General features: G+C 34.5%; 1 protein-coding gene across 10 annotated transcripts in view; it reads right to left on the bottom strand.

Moving 5' to 3' along the window:
* Wnk1 (WNK lysine deficient protein kinase 1) overlaps positions 1-25,380 on the bottom strand; it is a 135,572-nt gene that overhangs the window by 71,387 nt on the left and 38,805 nt on the right. For all 10 annotated transcript variants that reach the window (XM_071610291.1, XM_071610293.1, XM_071610292.1 and 7 more), the window contains exons 2-4: positions 12,742-12,914; positions 3,637-3,857; positions 1,532-1,689 (exon numbers count right to left, since the gene is read on the bottom strand). In XM_071610291.1, the coding sequence (XP_071466392.1) occupies positions 1,532-1,689; positions 3,637-3,857; positions 12,742-12,914 (552 nt within the window). The remainder of the gene's footprint in view (positions 1-1,531; positions 1,690-3,636; positions 3,858-12,741; positions 12,915-25,380) is intronic.

Genomic DNA, 25,380 nt, shown 5'->3' with positions numbered 1-25,380 from the left:
TCCCCCATGCTCTTCTGCCATGTTTCTGCTTTGGAGCCAGCTGACCATGGACAGAATCTCCTGAAACACTGAACCAAAATAAATCTTTCCTCTTTTTATTTGCTCTTGTCTAGCCTAAATTTTGTCACGGCTTTTTGAATAGTAGCTCTCAAAACTTCTGTTAATGCTTTGCACTCGTAAAATTATTGGGGATCCCGCAGGTTTTTGTATGTTGTAACTAATGATATTTACCATGTTAGAAGTTAAAACTTAGAAACTGTGTGAAAGTATATTATAATATAAAACATTTAAAATTTTAAACTCCAATATTTTCCAAACGAAAAAAAGCTTTTTGCTTTTCTTTTTAATGTATGGTTTAATAGAAGACAAATGTATCTATGACAACTTCTGCAATTTCTAGAAAACTACACTGTATACTCAAGTAAGTGCCAATAAAAGGAAAAAACTTAGATTTACATCATTGACATGACTATTTTAAGACAAACTTCTCTTTACAGAAATATGGAGAAAAGAATAAAAGTTAAACTGTAAGAAGCAAACAGATAAATTCAGAATTATGACATTCCTCAAAATAATTAATCTAAATTCTTCAGTGAATTAATAATGGCATACAGAAAATGAAGGTAACAGGCTAAAACACAACAAAATATCTTCTGTGAGCCTTGATGGAACCTATTTTAAAGATGAACTCTAAATAGATATCACTGAAACAATGGGAAAAATATCTGAATACATTTAGGGTATACGATCCAGAAATTAGTGTTAATTTTCTCTGGTATAATATGGGTATGTTAGAAGAGAACTGTATCTTTTTAGAGATGATGAAGTACATAACTGGTAAAATGAAATGATAAGCCCTAAACAACTAGATTTCAGGTTTTAACTGGATAGCTCAAAGAAATAATCTGTCAGCATTCATGAACTATCATGGATAATTTAAACCATAGTAAGCTATTAATTTATACCTTAATTATTGTGGGTAGTCATATGCAATTTAATAAATTAACATACAATTTAATAAATTAACATTTCTCTGAATCAAGCCATTCAGAGAAAAATCTGTGAACAAATTAATCTGACAAAGCACTAAGCTATGTATGCAGTAGGAGGGAATGAGAGCTCAGATGAATTAATAGGGGATTGCAAAGTAGGTGATGAGAGTATGGTTTTAAAAATAAAGTATGTCGGGGGCTGGGGTCGTGGCTCAGTGGTAGAGTGCACAGCTAGCATGCATGAGGCACTGGGTTTGATCCTTAGCACCATGTAAATGTAAAATAAAGATATTGTGTCCTCCTAAAAGTAAAAAATAAAATTGAAAAAAAAAAAGTATGTCTCATAATAAAGTTTTAAGAGAATGCAAGGAGGAATAGAATAAATTGGTAGTTCTTTTATCTTTGCCCTCACATGCCTTGCACATACCTCAACACTTCCCCCTCCCAAAATCTTATTTGGTATACTTTGTACTACTGTTCCCTTTGGCATGGTTGAATGTTATGGAGCTTGGGTACCTTTAACAGTTAGAAAGACTTACACTGGTCACTCGACGGTAGATCTGCGCAGCATTTTGGCATTCCGAGTATGGATATTCAGATGTAGCCATCTCAAGCATGCACATCCCAAAAGCATAAACATCAACGGACTCATCATATTTCTCCTCATACATTTCAGGGGCCATGAACTCTGGAGTACCTTAAATTAAAAGAACGATTCAGACTCAATGCAAGCAGAAGGCGCAGTTGTTACTCACCAAGGGGAAGAAGCACTGGGGTTGACCTGTGAGAGAGAAGAAATTGGGAGAGGAAAAAGAGGAAGGACATCTTCATAGTCAGTCTATTCCATCCAATATCTCATAGAAGATCTTCCACTGTAAGGCCTTTATAAGAAACTTAACAGGGTCAATAACTGATTATTTATGTATGGTTTAAAATGGATCCCTATAATTCAATGTCAGAGCACAGTCTTGGCTAAGAGATAAACTAATATAACATATAGAAAATAAATGGAAGGAAGTGGTAAGAAACTAGCAGGGAACAAAGCAGATATAATGGCTTCTACTTATATATGATGGATTAAAAAAGATTAAGTATTTGTCTGCCCCCTACTGTACAGTAACTGTAAAGTGAACATTTACAGATAAGTCTCATGTCATTAACACTACACCTAATCATTTTCACTTTTAAAGGAGGCCTTGAAGTGAAAAACCAATGTTCAATACATTATTTTAAAGATAATAAAATAAAATGCAATTGATTATAAAGGTCACTCACTGGAGCCCTTTATTTCACATACTTACCATTAAACCTGCAGTATACAAACATACTGCAGATACAGGAAATAGAGTGAGGGACATCCTAGAGGAAAAAAAAAAAAAAAAAAAAAAAACCCAAATATATGCATGCACAAATACAGAACTCAAATACAGACTGGTTTATGGGCAAGAGTGTGTGATCCCACAGGACTAGGTTTTGCAATGCTTTTGAATAATTAAGTCTTCCATTAGGTAAAAACAAAGAAAATAAAAATTATCTTGGGCCAGGGATTTCTGGTGAAGATGTCAAAAAGGAAATCAGCTTCAAATAACTTTTTTCCATTCATCATGTTAATTATTATAAGAAAATGTAAAGATAGCATTTCAAATCCTAGTTACTAACATTCCAAGGAGCACACTGTTGTGAGCAAATTACATCAGTAATTTGCCTTTCCTATTAATACTTAGGATTCAACCTACTTAATAATCAGTTAATTTCTTTTTCACTATTATGCCCTTTTTGTGTGGCGTGAAGTAAACTGTCTGTGAAGGTTTCAAGTTAAATTATGATAATTGCTTCAGAGAGCTAAAAACATTTTTTTTCAGTTATGACTAACATGTGATTAAAAGTTTGAAAGGATAGCCTTATTCTTCAGATCATTTATCCTCAAGAAGGAACAGTTTTTTCCCCCACAGATCAATGTCTGCAAACATTTTTTATTATAACAACTAGGGGTAGGTGGACAGAAGGTGTTACTGCTGGTATTTTGTGGGTAAAAAGCAGAAGGATGCTGATAAATAATCCTAAAATGCACAAGACAGTTCCTTACAACAATTTTCCAGCCCCAAATGTCCATAGTACTAAGGTTGAAAAATCTATTTTGGATACTTGTAATTTTGGAAGAGTGGAAGTTAGAAAATAATATATAAAATCAACTTTTCAGAATAAACTGTCATATTTTCATATATTTAAGTAAAGTTTTAAAAAGGCAGGTCTTTTCAAATACATACCCAATGTACATTTTTTATGTCAAACTATATTTCATTAACAAAGAAAGTGATATACTAAACATACTATATAAATAGTACACAAAATATTAAGTATCGAGAGATTGATTCAATAAGGTTGATACATGACGTTTTGTCAACAAAAGTTCACCTTACTTCCCCCCATGTAATTTACAAAACACGAATAATCTTAAAAATAATTATAAAAGCATAAATATACAGAACCCCACATCTCATAAGTAGAAATTATCACCTTCTAGGTTCAAGCTATAAATTTCTGAAGGTTTATTTCATGTCAGAAAAGTTCTGACAGGGTCAGGTGTCTAAACAGAAGTAATGTCAGAAGGCTAGACAGGCTCCAAGGTACACTTGAAACATACCTATCACACTCTTGGCAAAAGAAGCTCGCTTCAGAGTTGCCAGGCCAAGGTCTCCAATCTTAACTGAGCCTGTAGGGCCAGTGATAAAGATATTGTCACATTTAAGATCCCGGTGAATAATAGGTGGAGTTCGAGTGTGAAGAAACTGAAGTCCTTTAAGGATCTGCCGGCACCAGCTTCTTAGAACTTTGATCTTCATCACTTTAAACCTTTTCAGGTACCTGGAAAAGGAAAGTACACCAAAAAGGTTATCAATGATATGAGTGTTGCTTTGAAGAATTCCATTAAATTCTAGCATACTTGAGATGGGAATATCAAATTTAGAATATTAAGATTCAGTAACCTGATTAGCGATACTTTTAGAAAGGTTAAAGAGTTTGAAATAAAAATTCTATTAAAAAAAACAGAAAAATAATTCTTCTAAGTACTTTTTCATCTGAACAGCTACAGTATTAGGTAACTAACTTTTTTTGTAAACGAATAGGAGATCAAGTTGGCTGTATCAGCATTAGCAATAACCAACTATTTTAGAGAACAAAATATTTAATTAGCAGTTGGAAAGAAAATCTTAATAACAAAACACAAAAATGAATTCCTTAAAGTTAGTTCTGCCTATTACAATGACTAAGAGGTAGAGTTCTACTTCTGGTAATGATGCAGCTCCTAATTGTTGTAAATGTATTCATAAATTCTAGTAAAAAGTATACAAAACAATGATTTGATGGTGTTGGAGAGCAATCAAACTCAGTCACAATTTGGAGGTGAATTCAATCAAGGATGAGGAAAAGCAATGCTTGAGATTCCTACTTTCTATACCTTTTCACTGGAGAGAAGGTCCCAGTATGACTATAAGGTCAGCTAAAATCCAGATAAGAAAAGACAGTTTAGGATCCGCAGCATCAAAGACATTGTTGTCCACCAGAACTCTGCCAGGACAGTCGGCTCAAGAAAGTATCCACTATCCAAATGTGACAATTTACATTTAAATGTAGAGTAACTAAAATAAAAAATTCTGTTTCTCAGTTTCAATAGCCACATTTCAAATACTCAAAAACCACATGTAACAATTGGTACACTTTTAGACAATGCATATATTAGGAAATTTCCATCACCTCAGAAAGTTCTATTGACAGTGGAAATCTTGAAAGGAGAAAATTCCAAAAAGTAGAAGCAGATTCTGCATATTCTCTCTGCCCAAATCTCTAGTTGACCTTTGAAATACGTATATTTGAGACACAGTCTATGCAACCCAGGCAACACTAGCAGAAAGGAATAGAAATTTCTAATGCTACCCACTGCAGATAAGATACAGTCTGGGGAATGCATTCTGATGCACATTTTATTGGAAACATAAAGGGGGAAAATGAAGAGCACTAATAATGTTAAACATACAAGATTAGATTTTCCTCTTACCATCTTTAAAATATATTAGACTACTTAAAGGAAAATCTAACACTTTGGGAGGGCCTATAAAATATGTAAGTGCATTATATGAAAATCACAGTATCAAGAACAAGAATCAAAAGGAATAAGAATAATGAATTGTGTAAAGGTTTTTTTATATTTTACATGAAAATGTACAGTATGAACACTAAATTGTGAAGAGTTAAGAATATAAATGCAATCTCTACAGTAATAATTCAATTTTTGAAAAAAACCTGAAAAGCTACCAGTGGAACTAAACTGAAATTCTATTTCATTTGCAAGGAGTTATTACACTGACAAAAAGGGCTGTGGCTCAGCGGTACAGCACTCGCCTAGCATGTGTGAAGTGCTGGGTTCGATCCTCAGTATCACATTAAACAAACAAATAAAGGTATTGTGTCCAACTACAACTAAAAAAAAATTTAAATTAAACTAAAAAAAACTAACAGAAGGTAGATTTTACAGATTAAAAATACATTAAAATATTATAAATACATATGCATCCAATATCAGAGCACCTAAACATAAAGCACATATTAATACACCTAAGGGGGGGGGGCTTTAACAACATAGAAGAAAAATTTAACACCAAACTTTTCAGCAATAGACATAACATACAGGCAGAAAAATCAAAGAAACAGCAAAGTTAAACTTCACCTTAAGACCAGAGTACATATTCTCTTAAATAGCATGGAACATTCACCAGGATACATCATATAGTAGGCCACACAAAAAAGTTTCAACTGTTTAAAAAAATTAAAATCCGAGTATTTCTTTCAACCACAATGCAGTAAAACTAGAACTCAAAAACAAAAAGAACTTTGGAAACTATATAAAAACATGGAAACTAACTTACTTCTGAACAATTAGTAGGTAGAAATTAAAAAGAAAATTTTAAATGTCTTGAATAAACGAAAATGGACATAACATACCAAAATGTATCGGATGTAGCAAAAGCAGTACTAAGAGGTAAATTTATATAAATTCAATGCCTACATCAAAAATGCGGAAAGATCGCAAATTAAAAACCTATCAACATACCTCAAGGAACTAAACAAAACAAGAACCAAACCAAAAACAAGTAGAAGAAACTATGAAGAACAGAAATAAATGAATAAAGACAAAAAAATTAAAGATTAATAAAAAAAATTGTTTTGTTTTTTAAATATAAACCAGTTGGGTGTGCTGGTGCACATATAATCCTACTGACTTAGGAAGGCAAGAAAAAAGGATCTAAAGTTTGAGGGCAATTCCAGCAACTTAATGAGACTCTGTCTTTAAAATTAAAGGAGCTGAGGATATAATTTAGTGGTAGACTGTCCAGAGTTCAATCCCCAGTACTATCGAAATCAAAAAACAAAAATAAACCAAACTGATAAACTCTAGAGAGATTAAAAAAAAAAAAAAGACTAAACAACAGCAAAAGTCAGAACAAAAAGGAGTTATTACACTGACACAGTAATACAAAGGATCATGGGCTAGAGTTGTGTGGCTCAGTGGTAGCATGCTTGCCTAGCATATGTGAGGCCCTGGGTTCGATTCTCAGCACCGCATATAAATAAATAAAGGTCCATTGACAACTAAAAAAATATTTTAAAAAAACGCAAAGATCATAAAAGACTACTAGGAACACACAACAAATTTAATAACATAGACAAAATGGACAAATTCCTGCTGAATCATATACACTTTACCGAGACAGATCATGTTCAATTGGGATTCATCCCAGGGATTCAAGGACATGTCAACATACACAGATCAATAAACGTGATACACCACATCAACAAAATGAAGGACAAAAACCATATGATCATCTCAGTAGATATAGAAAAGGCATTTGATAAAACTGACTTCCCTTCATATTTAAGAACTCTGAACAAATTAGGAATAGAAGCATTATACCTCAACCTAATAAGGGTTACATATAAAAAGTCCACACCTAACATCATATTGAATGGGGAAGAGCTGAAAACTTTCTAAGACCTGCAATAAGAGAAGGATGCCCACTTCCACTTTTATTCAACCTAGTATGGGAAATCCCAGATATGGAAACCAAACCAAAGAAAGAAAAAGAGTATCCAAATTGAAAAGGAAGAAGTCAGATTGTCATTATTTGCAGATGGCATGATCTTAGACCTAGAAAGCCCCAAAGACTCTAAAAGAAACCATTAAAACTAATAAATGAATTTGGCAAAGTTGCAGAAAACAATCAACATATAAAAAAAATCAGCATTTTTATACACAAACACTGAATTATCTGAAAAAAAAAATTCAACAACGTAATTTCACTTACAATTACTACAAAAACAAAGCCTTGAAATCTGATATAGCCAAAGAAGTGACAACAAAACTACACACTGAAAACTACAAAAGCATTGATGAAAGAAACTGAAGAGACAACACAAAATATTGGAAAAACACCCCTTGTTCCTGAATTGGAAATATCAACTTTGTTAAAATGTCCATATACTCAAAGCAATCACTATATTATACCATCACTATCAAAATATCAATGATATTTTTCAAAGAACTAGGGAAAAAAATCCTAAAATTTTATGTAAACACACACACACCCTCTGAAGGGCCAAAGCAATCTAGAGCAAAGAGAACAAAGCAGGGGGCATTATACTACGTGACTTCAAAACATATTATAAAGGTACAATAATCAAAACAGCATGCTACTGGTATAAATATAGACACACAGAACAATGGAAGAGAAATAGCCTAAAAGAAAACCCACACATCTATAGCCAAGTTATTTTTGACAAAGTGCTAAGAACAAGCACTGGAGAAAGTACAGTCTTAAGTAAAAATTGCTGGGAAAATTGGATATCCACACACAGAAGAATAAAATTAAGGGGGCTGGAGCTGTGGCCTAGTGGCAGAGCACTTGCCTGCCATGTGTGAGGTCCTGGGTTCAATCCATAGTACCTCATATAAATAAACTAAAAATGATTAAAGACTTATATGTAAGACCTGAAACCATGAAATCACTAGAAGAAAAACACAGATGATACATCAAACAAAAGCTTTTGCACAGCAAAGGTAATAATCAACAAAATAAATAGGAAACCTACAGAATGGGAAAAGATATTGCAAACTATAGATCTGATAAGGGTTTAATTTCCAACTATTTGAGAAATTAACACAATAAGCCCCCCCCCACTCCCGGCGCAAAGATTCTGATTAAAATATAGGCAACTGCCAGTGGATAAGACAAAGGGAAATGAAGAGAAGAGGAATAGAATATCAAAGACAGTAGAATGAACTGGACATAACTTCCTATGTTCATATTTGAATATCGACCAGTATAACTCCACATCATGTACTACTGCAAGAATGAGATCTTATTTAGAATAAGTCATACTCCATGTATGTATGTCAAAATACACTCTACTGTAATGTATATCTAAAAAGGACAAATTAAAAAAAAAGGGGGGGAATTGCCAGGCAGGGCAGCGCACGCCTATGATCCTAACAGATTCAGGAGGCTGAGGCAGGAGTATCACAAGTTCAAGGCCAGTCTCAGAAACTTAGTGAGGCCCTAAGTAACTTAGTAAGGACCTGTCTCAAATAAAAAACAAAAAGAACAGGGAGGGTAGCCCAGTGGTAAGGTGTCCTGGGTCCAATTACCAGTAACCACCCCTCGCCCCCCGAAAAAGCAATAAACTTATTCAAGCATTTCTCAAAAGACATACAAATAGTCAACAGCTATTTGAAAAAATATTCAATATTGCCAGGCACTGTGGTGCACACCTGTAATTCCAGTGACGCAGGCAGTTGACACAGGAGAATCACAAGTTTGAGGCCAGCCTCAGGGCCTTATCAAGAACCTCAACAATTTAGTGAGACACTGTCTCAAAATAAAAAATAAAAAGAACTGGAAATGTAGTTCAGGGGTCAAGTGCCCTTAGGTTCAATCCCCAATATCCAACAAACCAACAAAAACACCTTAGTATTGTTAATCAGTAGGGGAGTACAAATCAAAACCACAATGAGGTATCACCTTGCTCAAGTTAGAGTGGCTATTATCAAAAAGACAAAAGACCAAATGCAGGCAAGTACGTGAATAAGAGAGACTCCTTATATACTGTTGGTAGAAGTGTAAATTAGTAGAATCAGAATGGCAAACACTAAGGTGGTTACTCAAGAAAAGAAAAAGAAAAAAAAGAAAGTAGAGTATTTGCCTATCATGAGTGAGGCACTGGGTTCGATCCTCAGCACCCACAAATAAATAGTTATTTTTTTTAAAAAGTGGGGGGCTGGGGTTGTGGCTCAGTGGTAGAGCGCTCGCCTAGCATGTGTGAGTTTGAGTCTCAGCACCACATAAAGATAAATAAATAAAGGTATTGTCCATCTACAACTAAAAAATTTTTTTTAAAAAAGTGGATAGAGGAATTGAACATTTTTCTGAACATATAAAAATGGCCAATAAGCCTAAAAAGAGTGAAACAACATTATCAGGGAAATTCAAATCAAATCCATAAAGAGATCTAATAAGACAGCCATTAAAAACAAAAACCAAGTTTGGTAGTTTCTCAAAAAGTTAAACCAGGGCTCAGTGTATAGCTCAGTGGTAGAGAATGAAGCCAAGGCTCAATTTCTAGCAACGCAAAAAAAAAAAAAAAGTTAAAACTTAGAATTCACAATATGACTCAGCAATTCCACTCCTAGGCATATATTCCAAAGAGCTGATAGCATGTATACCATAGCAGCACTATTCATAACAGCCAAAGGTAGAAACATCCCCAGTGTGAATCAGCCAATGAATAGACAAAATGAGGAATTTCTATGCAGTGGAATATTAGTCATAAAAGAAAATGAAGTATTGACACACGCTATAACATAATGATCCTCCAAAACATGATTAGAAGTCATCAATATAAATCATTGCCTTCTCAAATATTGCTTTTTCTCATTCCTTAAAATGATAATTAAACCTAATAGGCATTTTCAATCCACATCTCATTCTCTTTTTCTGCTTTCTGTTGCATTCGGATTTCTGTTACTCTTATTTACTGTTGCTAAACCCTGAATTTTTAATTTTAATGATTTTTTTCTTATTTTAGAAGTTCTTCTGATCTTTTTCAATTATGTTTGTCCTCCCCCCGCTTTAATGAAATCCTTATGTGGCTTCTATGCCTTCTTTTTATTATCTCCTTATGGCTTCCATGCCTTCTTTTTATACTTTATATACTTTCATATATCTTCACTGACATCCTTATATAAATACTTATTATATCATTACTTTTATTCTTGTCCATGGTATCTTTAATTGCTGCAATGCTACTCTATCATTCTGTATGTTCATCTTTATTGGTGTGATTTATACTTTTATTGTGAGATCATTTTCTTTGGAAACTGTTTTGTCCATGGATGGTGGGACCAGTGAACTATGAAAATGAACCTGGGAGGTTTTTTGTGTTCTGGATCAATATGATATGCATTCCTTGGCTGGGGTTTCCTGCACCAGCCAGGTACTATAAGCATATCATAGAACCATTTACATATGAAGTGGTAGAATATACAATAACTCAAATATTGGTAGCATGCAGAGAGGCAAATGGGGAAAAAATACAAATTTCTATTTTTCATAGACTCCCCTCTTATCCACAGTCTTGGGCAAAATTCTTTGTAGTTTTCACTGGCTGAGTTCTCCTTTTTGTGTATTAGTGAGTTTAGAGTTTTTGTTTGTTTGTTTTTGACACAGGCTAAGTTCCAGCTCCCTTCTCTACTGATTTCTAAGACTTTTTGTCCTTAAATGGACATTAAAACCATAGTAAAACTCCTTAAGCATCAATGTCTGGTATGAAATCCCAATAGACCACTGAGACATCAGCTTCTGATTTGGCTCTGAGTTATCTTCTCTTTGCTTTTTATCTGGAGGTTACCCTTTCCTTTTGAAGCTTGGGGTATGTATTGAAACAGCATATATATATTATATTTTACATTTTAGTTTATTGGTGGAGGTCATCCATTCCACAGGTGCTCAGCTCAATGCATTACCCCAAGTGTCTCAACATGGTGTTTTAAACAAGTAAACCATTGTTGGGTACTCTTAAGCATGCCTTATATTCTATCATTGAATAGGCATCTATATCAGTGAAAAGAATCTCAAGATATAGACATACATACAATTACTCCACTATTTGTGTGTGTATATGTGTGTGTGTGTGTGTACCAGAGATTAAACTCAGGGGCACTTGACCATTGAGACACCCCACCCTCCCAGCCCTTTTTTGTATTTTATCTAGAGTTAGGGTCTGAGTTGCTTAGCACCTCACTTTTGCTGAGGCTGGCTTTGAACTTGCAATTCCCCTGCCTCAGCCTCCTGAGCTGTTGGCATTACAAGAGTATGCCACTGCACCCAGCCACTGTTCTTAATTCATTCAAATATTTATCAAGTTTTAGATCCAATGTTAGGTGACACAGTCCAGTGGAAGAAAGAGTTATGTGATTAACAAGAAGTCTGGATGAGTAGGAAAAAGATGTTGCCATAAAACAAAAGTCAGAGAAGTTGGTTGAAGATATTAAGAATTTTCAGGGGGAGAAAATCTGTTTGGCTTTTCAACATATTAATCTAGAGTATTCAAGGCCACATGCAAGTAACCATAAAAGACGATATAAACTGTGTTTCAAAGATCTGGAATTGGAACTGGGGTTGTGGCTCAGTAGTAGAACGCTTGCCTGGCATGTGTGAGGCACTGGGTTCGATTCTCAGCACCACATATAAATAAATGAACAAAATAAAGTCCAATTAAAAAAAAAAAAGATCTGGAATTAATCAGTTCAGTAGTACTAACTAAAAAGTAATACAAGATATGTGTGTGTGTATATATATATAAATCCAGTTTCTCTATAACAAACTAATACCACATAATTTACAATATGATCCTCAGTACAAATAGATTAAGAGACCAACTCTTACCTAAAGTTATTTGCAATGGGTAACAGGGAATTTTGCATGCTGTTTCCCTGTGAGGGATGACAGGTTTAGGTATTCTGCCTTTAATTTCTGACACTACCAGACATCAAATTAAAAGTAATCTTGAGTGATATTGCATAGTATAATTTTCAGCTGATATAACAGTTGCATAGCTGTAGCAAAAAAAAAAAACAGTATGAAAGTGATTTTTTAATGTGGGCCTTTGTAGCCAGGCATGGTGCACGCCTGTAATCCCAGTGGCTTGGGAGGCTGAGACAGGAGGATCACAAGTTAAAGCCAGCCTCAGCAAAAGTGAGGTGCTAAGCAACTCAGTGAGACCCTGTCTCTAACTAAAATACAAAATAAGGCTGGGGATGTGGCTCAGTGGTTGAGTGTCCCTGAGTTCAATCCCCAGTACTCAAAAGGTAGGGGGCAGGGCACTTCTCCAATAAATTTCATTCTCATTTTAACCACTAGAGGGCTATCTTAACATCTGATTTCTGGCACCTTAGTTTTAGAAACACCATCAATGACTTAAAATGACTAGGTTTATTCTGCAATAACTTCTCATTTCAATAGTTACCAATAAGTAATTATCAATTCACTTTTATATATCATAGAACTCTGTGGATACAAAATATGCAAGTATAATAATGTTTGAAAGGATTGTTCCTTCCTTAATATAAGGACTAAAATAAGAAAAATCAAATCCTCTCACACTTCTTGGTCAACTTTTATAATACTGATGGACTTACGTTTTAAGTGTTCCAGATGTCATAAGCTCAGTCACCAAAACAATGCACTTCTTTCCTTTTACTGTGGATTCCCAGGAATCATAGAATCGAACAATATTGGGATGCTGAAGACCCTTTAACATTTCAGCCTCTTCTTTAAATCTCTGCCTTTCAGATTTTGTTAACTTTCGATCCTAAAATCAAAAAACAAAACAGAATGTAGTTTAAAATGATAAAACAAACACATGTCACAGAGTTAAATGCTAAGTATGTGCTAAATCTTGATCAACAGCATTAAAATAAAACAGAAACACTAACATTACTAATTACAGTTATTAGTCTGTCTTAACAGTAAGAGAACAACTGGGCAGGGCGATGCAGGCCTATAAAGCCACGGGCCTCATAGTAGGCTGAGGCAGGAGAATCAGTCAGCCTCAACAATTTAGCAATGCCCTCAGCAACTTAGACCCTGTTTCTAAATGAAAATACAAAGAAGGGTTGGGAAAGTGGCTCACTGGTTAAGTGCCTCTAGGTTCAATCAGGTTAAGGTGTGCTTAAGAAAAGTTTGGATGATAAAGTCATGCTTGAGATTATTTTAGTGTCTCTACTGTTAATTTGTGCCTCGGACACAATCTCATTTTATAAGGTACAGTTAACTTTTAATTTTCAAAATTGGTTGTCAATTGCTAGAGACAATCAATTTAATGACATGGAGGGGTGTAGGTTTTAGAGACAGATTCAAATAAAAATTACAGTTCTATCTTTGCATTAATTAGAATTTTCTTTATGAATATATAACATCACTCACAGAATTATTGTGAAACTTACAGAAACTCACAGGTATGCTTTCATCAGATGTTTAAAGTACCTGATACTTCACAGGAATAATTTCTTAGATAAAGTAGGAGAAAATCACATTTAATTTATTTGTCCCTTGACAAACTAAATTGTTCTGAGAATTAAAATTGAAACTCTGTCTTAGCATACATAAAATAATGTCTGTTGTATTGTTAAATAATCCAACATTATAGATTTAGCTTAAAGACCCCTCTGTGAGTAGCTTGCCCTCCTTATGCCTACTCTTTACCCTTGTATTACCACTATCCTGAATTAAGCCATCTGGGGTTTTATATATCATATGAAACACCTGAATATATCATAATTTGTGTAATCACTGAGGAATCTTATTTGTTGCTAATACTGCAACAATGTTGCAACATTAATTTTCTTGAGCATGTATATATAACTGTCCATAGAATATGTTTCTTTCTTTTCTTTTTCAGCTGTAGATAGACACAATACCTTTATTTTACTTATCTTTATGCAGTACTGAGGATCAAACCCAGGGCCTCGCACAAGCTAGGCAAGTGCTCTACTACTGAGCTACAACCCCAGGTCTTACAATAGTATTTCTTAATGTATAGTCCACAGATTCATTTAAAGTAGGCTCATAAACTTGTATGAAAATAAATCTTTATTTTTTAATGTTGAATTAAAATTTAACATACCCTGTAATTACAAATGTAAACAACTAATGACATTCAGCATGACCTGTGAATTTTGTCACCAACAGACCTAGATATTTTCATGTCACATAACAAATGGTTACAGATTGTTCAAAAATCATGCATTAATTTGTTCAAAAACCATTAATTTGAAATGATAGTTATTAGACTTACTACTGGATCTCACCATGCATTAAATGACTGCTGTGTCATAACTTTTTAAAAACTTTGATAACTTTTAATACAGTTTCCTTTGTAATCCTATATTTCTGCTGTCTGAATGGTTCATATTGAAATGCTAACCCCAAAGATGATAGGAGGGGCTTAGTGACCTCATCAAGAGCCCTTAAGGGAGCCAGTTAATCCCATAGCTCCTTTTGCCATGAGAGAGTGCAGCAAAAGGCAGCATCCAAAAGCAGAGACACACTTAACAGGCTGGTGCCTTGATTGTGAACTTCTTAGGCTCCAGAATGTAAGAAATAGACTTCCATTATTTACAAATTGACCCTATCCAAAGTATTTTATTACAGCAGCCTGAATGGACTAAAACATACTTCTGGTATGGAATACTCAACAACTTGATAGTATTAGGGATTAACTTTTTTGTCAATCTGATGAGTATAAAATTATATCCTGCTGTCATTATTGAGCAATCTTGTTTTCTTTCCAAACTACTTAGGATTCCTCTTCTGTGAGCTGCCCACAGAAGACAAATTTCAAGTTTCTTTATCTGATTTGTAAAAGTTCTTCATTTATTCTGACACCAATCTTTTATTGGTTTTATGAATTACAAATATCTTTTCTCAATTTGTGGTTTGTATTTTCACCTTGCTTATTGATGTCTTTTGACTTGCAGACAGACTGAATTAAAGTTACATTAAAACATCTTTTACTCTGTGGGAGGTGGGTTGTGTCATCAGTTCTAAACATTGAGGCCATGATTTTTCTTCTTTTCCTTTTTAAAATATCAGTTCGTTTTGTTTGCCATATTTGGGGGATCTACTTGTTGAGGAATCTATTTCACTAGGTAAAAGAGGGATTGGTTGTTACTTTTTTCTATATCATCAACCAATCCCCCGACCCTGACCCAATGAACAATTCTTCGTCTCCTGGCCACCACCATTTTCCCAAATTAAGTACAGTTTTATTTCTGGACTCTACATTCTATTTCAATGGTCTGTCTGTTCCGAGCTTTAAAATACTGCAGCCCTAGTAAGACAATTTCTGCTGTATCCTCTCCAATATAATCTTTGAAATCATCTTGGCTATTTTCCCATGAGGGAGAGTTAACTTTTAAAATATGGAAATTACAGTGTAAGTCAATTAAAACCACTGGAATATGCTGGGTACAGTGGTGTGTGCCTATAGTCCCAGTTATTAGGAAAGCCAAAGTGGGAGAATTGCTTCAGGAGTTCAAGATCAGTTTGGGCTTGTTTCATTGAGACACCATTGTCTCGATGAAATAAAAACAAACCCTATCAGAATATTATTAAGAGTTTTAACTTAAAGTATGTTACTTGGAATAATATAAAGACAGCATATTCTTTTATTGAACATTTTCCCCCAAGTAACACATATTAAACAATTTTACTGAGGTATAATTTGGATATCACAAAAAATAGCTATTCCAATTGCCCCACCCTCATTTTATACATTCCCCCTAATATTTTAATACTACCTCATTATTCCTTAAGTAATCACTTTTTATAATTATCAATTAAACATTAAATGCTTACTTATATTTACCATATATATTTGCTCACCATTCCATTTTATTCCTACTTCTTTTCTCTAAGTTCAGCTTTCTTTTTTTGAAATGAAATCTATTTCTCAAAATCCTATCAGTGAACATCCATTAGTAGAAGAATCCTAGTCATATGAAAAGTTTATTTCATTCTCATTCTTGAATGATAGTTAATTTGGATGCAGAATTCTAGGCTGGTTTATTTTCTTTCAGCATTTTCAAGATATTGTTTAATGCTTATTCTGGTTTCTACCACAGTTGTTAGTATAAATGTCCTTAGTTGTAGGTTATGTTTACTCTCTGATGACTCCGTTTCTCTACTGTAACCTCTCCACCGTGCATCTAGTTTTATTTATATATAATGAACCTATTGAGCTTTTTAACCAAAGTTCTAAGTATTTACCTTTTTAAAAGTCCGGAAAATTCTCAATTATTATCTCTTTGAATATGCTTCACCCCTTTTTCCTTTCTCTTCTTTATAGGTGTGTGTGTGTGTGTGTGTGTGTGTGTGTGTGTAAGAGAGAGAGAGAGAGAATGAGAATGTGTGTGACCTTATCCCATCCTATCATTTAACTTCTCTCTTTAAGCTTTTCTTTCAGCTACTTTGACAATGTTCTCAGATCTACCTCCTTATCCACTAATTTCGGTTATTATACTTAACCTGCATATTACCTCTTCCCTATTATTATTATTTTTAAAAAATATTTTTTAGTTGTTAATGGATCTTTTATTTATTTATTTATATGTGGTACTGAAGATCAAATCCAGGCCTCACACATACCAGGGAAGTGCTCAACCAGTGAGCCATAACTCTAGCCCCTCCTATTATTATTAATTAAACTTCAAAGGCAGGAGGGGTGCAAAGGATATATGGCAGGGTCTCAGCCCCTGCTCCAGGAACAAGGGATAGATAATCATATGCCAGACACTTCCAACTGATCCTATATGTCTGTGAGGACTGGGGTATATATTTGGACATCCAAAAGAAAATAAAACATAGGGTCAAGCAGTCAGTCTGTCACTAAAAATATCTATGGCAGGGATGGATTAAGGGAACTCAACCCACCACTCCTTTCCCTACTCTCCCCATTAGCATCAAAAGCAAAGTTAACAGAGAAAAAGGAAGGGAAAAAAAGGGGGTGGTGGGGGTGTGTGGACAGCAACAAAAAAGCCCCAAACTGAAAAGGGCTAGATACATTAAACCTTTCAGTAGGAGAGGAATTCTCTGGCCATCTCACAAGCTCCAAATGCCTAGGAGAGAGAGATTTGTCCTTCCCTCACTCAGCAGTAACTCTACCTGCGGAATTTTCAATTAGCCGTGCTAATCAGTTGCAATGATCTCTTCCAACCTCCACTTTATTCCTGCTTTGTGAACAGACAAGTTTTTTCCCAGCTTCCTCCTTGGAACTTTCTCTCTCTTTAGATCTTGCTCCATCTCAAAATACAACTGCAAGACTGACCTCCTCTCTCAAAGCTCCACAAAAACCCACTTTCACATCCTTTTATTACATTTATTCTAACTGTCCAGCAAAAGGCTGTGCCCTCTAACAACGAAAGTCACATTCCCTGCCCACTGAGACTGAGATTCTTAGCAGCACAGCTACTGCACCCTTGGTTATCCCTGAAATCATGTATTTCCCAAAGAAGAGATAGCCAAAGGACAAGTCCAAGTATCTGAAAGGCCAAATTATGGAGGAAAGTGGTAATTCTCAATTAGTATTTAATTTCAATGCATTTTTCATTTCATTATAAAATCAAGTATTCGCTACACTACCACTCTCAACAGCATCAATGTTTTAATTTAACTCTTTTGCTTTTTTTGTACCATGGATTGAACTCAGGGGCACTTGACCACTGAGCCACATCCCCAGCCCTACTTTGTATTTTATTTAGAGATAGGGCCTCACTGAGTTGCTAAGTGCCTCGCCATTGCTGAGGCTGGCTTTGAACCTGTGATCCTCCTGCCTCAACTCTTTTTAAAGATATTTAGCTTGGTGGCGAGTAGACATGGGTTTCACTATATTACTGAAGCTGTCTTGTAACACCTGGCTCACGTGATTCTCCTGCCTAAGCTTCTATTAACTGAAATTACATGTGTGCACAACTACACCTAGTTAAAATACAGAAGCTCGATTCAATGTCATTTTTGAGGTAACGGGGATCTAATTTTGCCAAAGGTTTTGGCAGCTGACACTTATTCATGGTGGTTTCTTCATATAACTTACAATACTGAATGAGGGGGTTAGTTTAAACTGTGATTTGTCTGTTGGAATCCCATATATTCTCAGTTGTTGGTATATCCCTGTACACAGGCTCTGAACCTATTTATTTAGGTCTAGTGCCTCAGAGATATTATTTGTCCACCATAACTCCATCAATGAGTTTAAATTTGAATCTCACACATGTTGCATGTACTTGGCTATGAATTCTCAGCATAAACTTTTTCAACTGACTCAGAAATTTTGTCTTAGAGCTCTTTTCCCTGTCTCAGAAACTAAACTTTTCTCTGGTATGTTCTTTCATTAACGTTGTAACTCTTCAAGAACACTGACTTTATTAGATATCAGTTCCAATTTCTGCTTAGGCTCAAGATTTCACCTATCCTCAGACAGATACTAAAACCATGCCTCAGGGTCAACAAAATTGGCAACTATTGCTGTATTTTAGTGTCCATTTACACTTTCCCTACTCTAGCCTTTAGTTGTCAGTTTTTAAACTTTGGAGATTAATCTTAAATTATTACAAGCTCAACTATGCATTTGAAAGGACAGTTTCTGTTGTTTCAATCAAAAATTTCAAAATATCTGATGTTTTGCAGTGTTTTTTTTTTTTTTTAATCAGCTTGTCTGGTTTTCTATTTACTAACAAAGGGGATTTAAAAATCTTGTTTACCATATGTTCTTAAGTGTATCAATTTAAAGAAAATTTTGAAACAATAAAAATCTAGGTCACTTGTTGACCTAAACCTTCTGAAACTTTAGTATGGCTGAACCAACAAAATCTTAAAAGAAATTGTGAAAAGTTAATTCAATCAAATTAGATTAATAACTACATGAACTAAATGAATCATATTTTATCTACACTATGTGATATCTTAAAATTTTTAATATATAATCTCCCTATTTAATAGTCTTTTAAAGTAATCCTATCTTCAACAATATATAACATTCATTTTCATCTTAGCAATTACTATGCATATTTTCTAAACGTTTGCTTACATTTTAACAAATATGTGAATGCCCTGTATCACAAAACACAGGGTATGATGAAATCAGAAACAAGGCTCTTGCTATCTAGACCTTGCAATAAGAGGAAGAGTCGTGATTATTAAAGGGGGGAAATTTGGTGCATTGACAGTATACCACAGAAAGACCCAACTCTGTGTATGTGCCCAAGCTACTAGTTTCAACCATAGTAAGACCATTATCAGAAGGCCAACCTAAGGATTGAGTTCATAAACATGAAAAAATTCATAGTTCAATTTACATGTTTCTTTAAAAGCTTAAGACCATAAGAATCTGTTAAAAAAAAAAGACCCTAACAGTGAGCTTGGAAATGTGCATTACAGACTGTAGGCAAAAGCACTCAAAACTCTAATGATGAGCTGTGAAAATTAAATCTGTTTATTTAAGTTTGCTTATTTACAACCCACAGTTTAGAACTATTGAAAAATATATACAGTAAGCCACTTGGAATCTTGGGAGCATACATTATACAAGATAATGTAGTATAGAACTGAACATTAAAACTTACTGGGAAGTTTAAGTCTGAATAATTTATACAGCTTTCGCAAAATCCTTATATAATTTAAAATAATACTGCAACTTCAATTGTGAAATGTTTTCTCTCAACTGGAATGTAACTTTAGCCAGAAATTATCACTAGATATAAAATAAAGGGTAGCACAAATATTCTACATTGTTACTTATAATTTAAAGTCTATGTCAAGGTTGTTTCTGTTTCATACCTACATTTCCATGTTTTCAAAAATGTTTTAAAGTATGTAAAGCTTGTAAATTCTTTCTGCTGAAAACTTAAAAGTAATTACTTAAAAACTTAAAAGTAATTACTTAAAAGTAATTTAATTTAGTTTTTCTCAACTGCCCTATCCTTTCTTAAGCTATCCCCTTTCCTGCTGGATCCCTGTAATAATCATCTTATACTAATTTTTTCTACACATTGTACCCTTGTACGGTCTGTTTTCCACATTGTATGGATGCAGGAATATTTTTAACACCCATGCAATCAATCCTACAATATGCCTATTAATTCTTAGAAATACAATTTTGCATATTCTAAACAATTCTGGAAGCAGAATATGTCACACAGTTGGAGTTCTAACTTTGTAAACTTGTTTAAAACCTGAAATATCTTTCTACAGACTTTAGGATAAAGTTGCAAATCCCTGTGATCAAGAGGCACTTCTCATTTAACAGGGATGAGAGGTGGGAGGGAAAGGGAGAGAGAAGGGAAATTGCATGGTAATGGAAGGAGACCCTCAGGGTTATACAGTGGAGGAGGTAGAGAGAGAGGAGGGGAGGGGAGGGGAGAGGTGGGGAGGGGGGAGGATGGGAAAGGCAGTGGAGCACAACAGACACTAGTATAGCAATTTGTAAATCAATGGATGTGTAACTGATGTGATTCTGCAATCTGTGTATGGGGTGAAGGTGGGAGTTCATAACCCACTTGAATCAAAGTGTGGAATATGATATGTCAAGAAATTTGTAATGTTTTGAACAACCCACAATAAAAAATTAAAAGAAAAAAAAAAAAAACAGATACAAAGAATATAAAAAAAAAAAAAAAGAGGCACTTCTCCAACCCTTTAGCCTAATTTCTTGCTACACTACTTTTTCCATTCTCCAACAAGTCATGCTCCTTCCCATCTCAGGTTTTCATGTATGCTCTTCCTGCTATATATATGTTATCAACATTTTCTATTTAGTTAATTCCCAGTCCTTCAATTCAACCCTATCACTATCATTTCCTTGATGATATCTTCCCTCACAGCCCTTTAATCTAGGGTTCAATCATTCCCACCCTACCCCCTTTATGTTTTTGTATAAACTATGTATAGTACATGCCTCTTTCATATAGCATGTAATCCCACAAGCAACATATACTGAATTTTATCCCCAAAGAATAAGCCTTTGGAGGCTTGTGCTCATGAAAAGGAAGTGACAAAATGGCTTTGCATTCTATCTTTAGCATCTGATAACCTAGCATAGTGGCTTGTTCAATATCTATTTATTGAATGAATTTATGGATGCAATTCCTCTCTGCCCCCTCTGCCAAAAAAAATGTGTGTGCAGGCAGGCAGTTTATATGCTCAGGTGTTATACCTTAACAAGCAGTTAGCATTTCCCCGGGGATAAAAGAAATGCCGATGTCTTACAAGAAAGGTAAGAATTGGGAACTGGACCTCTGAGTCTCAAATACAATCCAAGCACAATGACCAATTTGCAAAGGTCAAAATTAGCACTATTTTGATTCTTAAAAATAACTTGTAAAAGCTCATCATGATAAAGCTGCAAAAAAGTTATTTACAGCACAACTTAAAAAAAAAAAAAGAAAGGAGGAGAGGGGGAAACAGTAATATTTCTTCCTCCTCAAAAATCTACAACTGGGGGCTGGAGTGGTAGTAGCTCAGTTGGAGAGCGCTCACCTAGCAGCACGTGTGAGGCCCTGGGTTCGATCCTCAGCACCACATAAAAACAAATGAATAAAGATATTATGCCAACTACAACTAAAAAATAAATAAAACCTACAAATGGGCTGGGGTGGGACTCAGTGGTAGAGCACTTGCTTAGCATGCATGAGGCACTGGGTTTGATTCTCAGCAACACATTAAAAAAATAAATAAATAAAGACATTGTGTCCTTCTGCAATTATTAAAAAAAAAAACAAAAAAAAAAACTACACCTACAATTTCCCTTGAGAATACTAGATTACTGAATCTCTAATTTTGCCATGAAGTCACCTAAGATGCTATTTTATGATTTATTAAAAGTTTTTTTTATCCTTTTTGCAAATTGTTTTTTTAATATTTATTTTTTAGTTGTAGTTGGACACAATACCTTTACTTTATTTATTTTTTTGTGGTGCTGAGGTCGAACCCAGGGCCTTGCAGGTGCTAGGCAAGTGCTCTACCGCTAAGCCACAACCCCAGCCCGCAAATTGTTTATTTTAAGGGTTCTAATAACCTGGATTAAATCTGTTATTGTAGTTTGTTTTTGTTGTTGTTTTGTGGTGCTGGGGATTAAACCGAGGGGCTTTGTACATGCAAGGTAGAACACTACTACTGAGCTATACCCCAGTCCGAAATGTTTAAGATCAGAAATATAGGTACATGAGAAAAGATTATCACTAAGAGGAGGAAAAATCCAACCAAATAATTTGGAGCTTAATAATTTGTCAATTTGTTTTACCTACAATCAAGTTATCTCAGAGAAGTACAGTATTTTACTTTTATAAGACTTTTTTTTAATAACAAAATATACATTAAATCTAGCAGAAGCATACAGATCAATACGAATGGGTTTTTAAAAATTAATAGTTGCCAAGTGTTTCCTATTTACTAACTGGTTGCTTCACTTCATTTAATTCTTTTAAAAAGGGGAGGAGGGGTGGAGAAAGATAGAAAGTAAAGAGAAAAAAAAGTCCTGTGATGCCGGGCACAGTAGCAGACACATGCTTCTCATCCCAGGGACTTGGAAGGCTGAAGCAGAGGACCGACCCCACATCTAAGGCCAGCTTGAGCAATTTACCAAGATCATGCCTCAAAATAAAAAGGGCTGAGGATGTAGCTCAGTGGCAAAGCACCCTTGAGATCAATCCCCAGAACCCAAACCAAATAAACCCTGTTGAGTTATTTTACAGATTAAGACACTCAGAAAAATTTAATATCTCCCTGAAATTCAAATACCAAAAAAAAAAAAAAGAATTGGTTCAAACCTCAGGTTCCATTCATTATACTACACAAATGTGTTTTTAAAAAATTGGAAAGCTTCTGAAATTATTTTCTTCTCCAAAGATCTATGGTGGTATTTCTATTAACTGGAGATTTTTGAAATGGACTAGGTACTAGAACTAACTATATCTGAATGTAAAATAATAGGAACTTATATTATTTAAATATTAGCAGCCATCAATCAAATTATTGTGAAGACAATGATAAAATATTTAGAAAGAGTAGCAATAAACCATCAAATGAGATTAAGAACTGATTGGCCAGCATTACTTTTTTAAAACCTTCTTTCTAGTATTATCAGACTGGATATTCCTGGGTCCTTAATACACTATCCCAACTGTAGAATTCATTACCTTTACTATAAACTAGAGCTGACAGCTATCCTACCCATTCATTCTTTCCACCTATATTAAATTGTTTTGACAAGCTAAATGAACAAAACCAAGCATCACTGTCACATGAGCTCCCATAATAACAAGCACAGTTCCAGACTGCTGGTAGGGCAGGGAGCCAGGCAACAACTGAAACAATTGTTCTTCTTGGTGCCACCCAAGTAACAGCACTCAGAAGATTATTTGCTGATGTAATTTCTTGAGTGAGAAACATAATGCTAATGTTTAAAGCAACTTGCAGAAATCTTCATTCCCTTGTTTTAAAGAAATTGTTTCATTTTAAACATCCTCTTACAGACATTTTCTCCTTACCTTCATATTTCAGTATTTTTTAAAGTATAACTCCTGTCTTTTTGCATGCCCTATTTTATATGTAACAGAGACAAGCCTTCTAAACCAATTTTGATGGTGAAGAAGGGAGATTGGTTTTCATTAAACTTCAAGTTTTCACTTTTTGAGCTAATAACTATACCCCCCAAAAAAAATCCGGTTCCCCAAATATGTACTAACTTCTATAGTATTTTATTTTTAGCAATATTCAAAATTTTACTGCTAAATTAAGACCACATATGATAAGTCTACATATCAAAAATATGGGTGGAGAAGTGTCTGGAGTTCCTTGATTAAAATATTTTAGGTCAATATTGGAGCCCTCCTTCCTTATCACTTTCTGCACCACACTGACTTTGCAAGACCTGAGCATCTAGTCTTAGTTATTTATTTATTTATAACTAATACTAATTGATAGAGAAATAGGATAGAGAAATAAAAATTCATCTTCAGGAAGAGAAACTGCTTCCCAATGTAATATGGATTTCAGCTTACCATTTGCAGGGGAAAATTTTTTTAATTATTTTGTTATTTTTTAAAAAATGAATAAGTCTGGCATATTTCTCTCTCACAGGCCTACATGATACAACAACAATTCAAAGATAACAAAAATATAAGTTATAGGTCATTTATTCTTTTTTTAGAGAGAGAGAGAGAGAGAATTTTTAATATTTATTTTTAGTTTTCGGCAGACACAACATCTTTGTTTTTATGTGGTGCTGAGGATAGAACCCAGGCCGCACGCATGCCAGGAGAGCACCGCTTGAGCCACATCCCCAGCCCACGTCATTTATTCTTAAAAAACTTCAGAATCATTATAGAGACTAAAGGCCTAGAAAGTTGGGAGAATAACTACTAGAAGCAAAATAATGATTCTCATGCAAAAACTCTATTCAAAACAAAAAAAGACTAACATGGTTTTAAAGCTGTTTTGAAATACAATATGAAAATTTTCTCTGGGTATGTATTTATTTGTAACCAGATCTACAGATTAAATTCCTGGAGGAGATTTCTTTATGACCATCCCATCTGGTACTCTTTTTCTTTTTTAAATTTTTTTTTTTAGTTGATGACAGACATTTTTTAAAAAAATTTATTTATCTGTGGTGTTGAGAATCTATCCCCAGTACCTCATAAATGCTAGGCAAGTGCTCTACCACACTGAGCTCCAACTCCAGCCCCAATCTGGTATTCTTAGAACTGAAACTGGATCTATCCCATTGAAAGTTACATTAGTTGACTAATTATTAATTTTTCTCAATAGTTAAATACACACACACACACACACACACACACTTATATAAAATGGGGGGGGGGGGAGTCAACAGGATACCGTGTCTCTTGTTCCTTAAGGAGTCTTCCAAGAATTATTCTGAAATAGTTCAAGTTTCAGGGAAACAAACAATAAGTCTCCAAAATAGTAAAGAATCTGGTTTTACTAACTTCTCCATCAGTTCCTTCTTTCCCAGTATGGCTGTTCTATATTGCACTTCATATATTTACAGAAAAGTTTTCATTTCAAAGCAATAAGAAGAAAAATAGACTCACAAGAAAGATGGGAGTACTTTCTCAAACCAGATGTGTAGTAATTTGTAGGTCCTATTCATTAAGCACCCTTCACTTAATCCCTAACCTAAATCCAGATTACAAAACTGTAAATTCGAGGCCTAAGATTATCTTTGCTTGTTGGGGCACAAAAACCACACAGAATTCTATAAT

The sequence above is a fragment of the Marmota flaviventris genome, chromosome 3, assembly GCF_047511675.1.
Source record: "Marmota flaviventris isolate mMarFla1 chromosome 3, mMarFla1.hap1, whole genome shotgun sequence".
Classification (NCBI taxonomy): Eukaryota; Metazoa; Chordata; class Mammalia; order Rodentia; family Sciuridae; genus Marmota; species Marmota flaviventris.
This window is presented reverse-complemented; position numbering and strand designations above follow the sequence as displayed.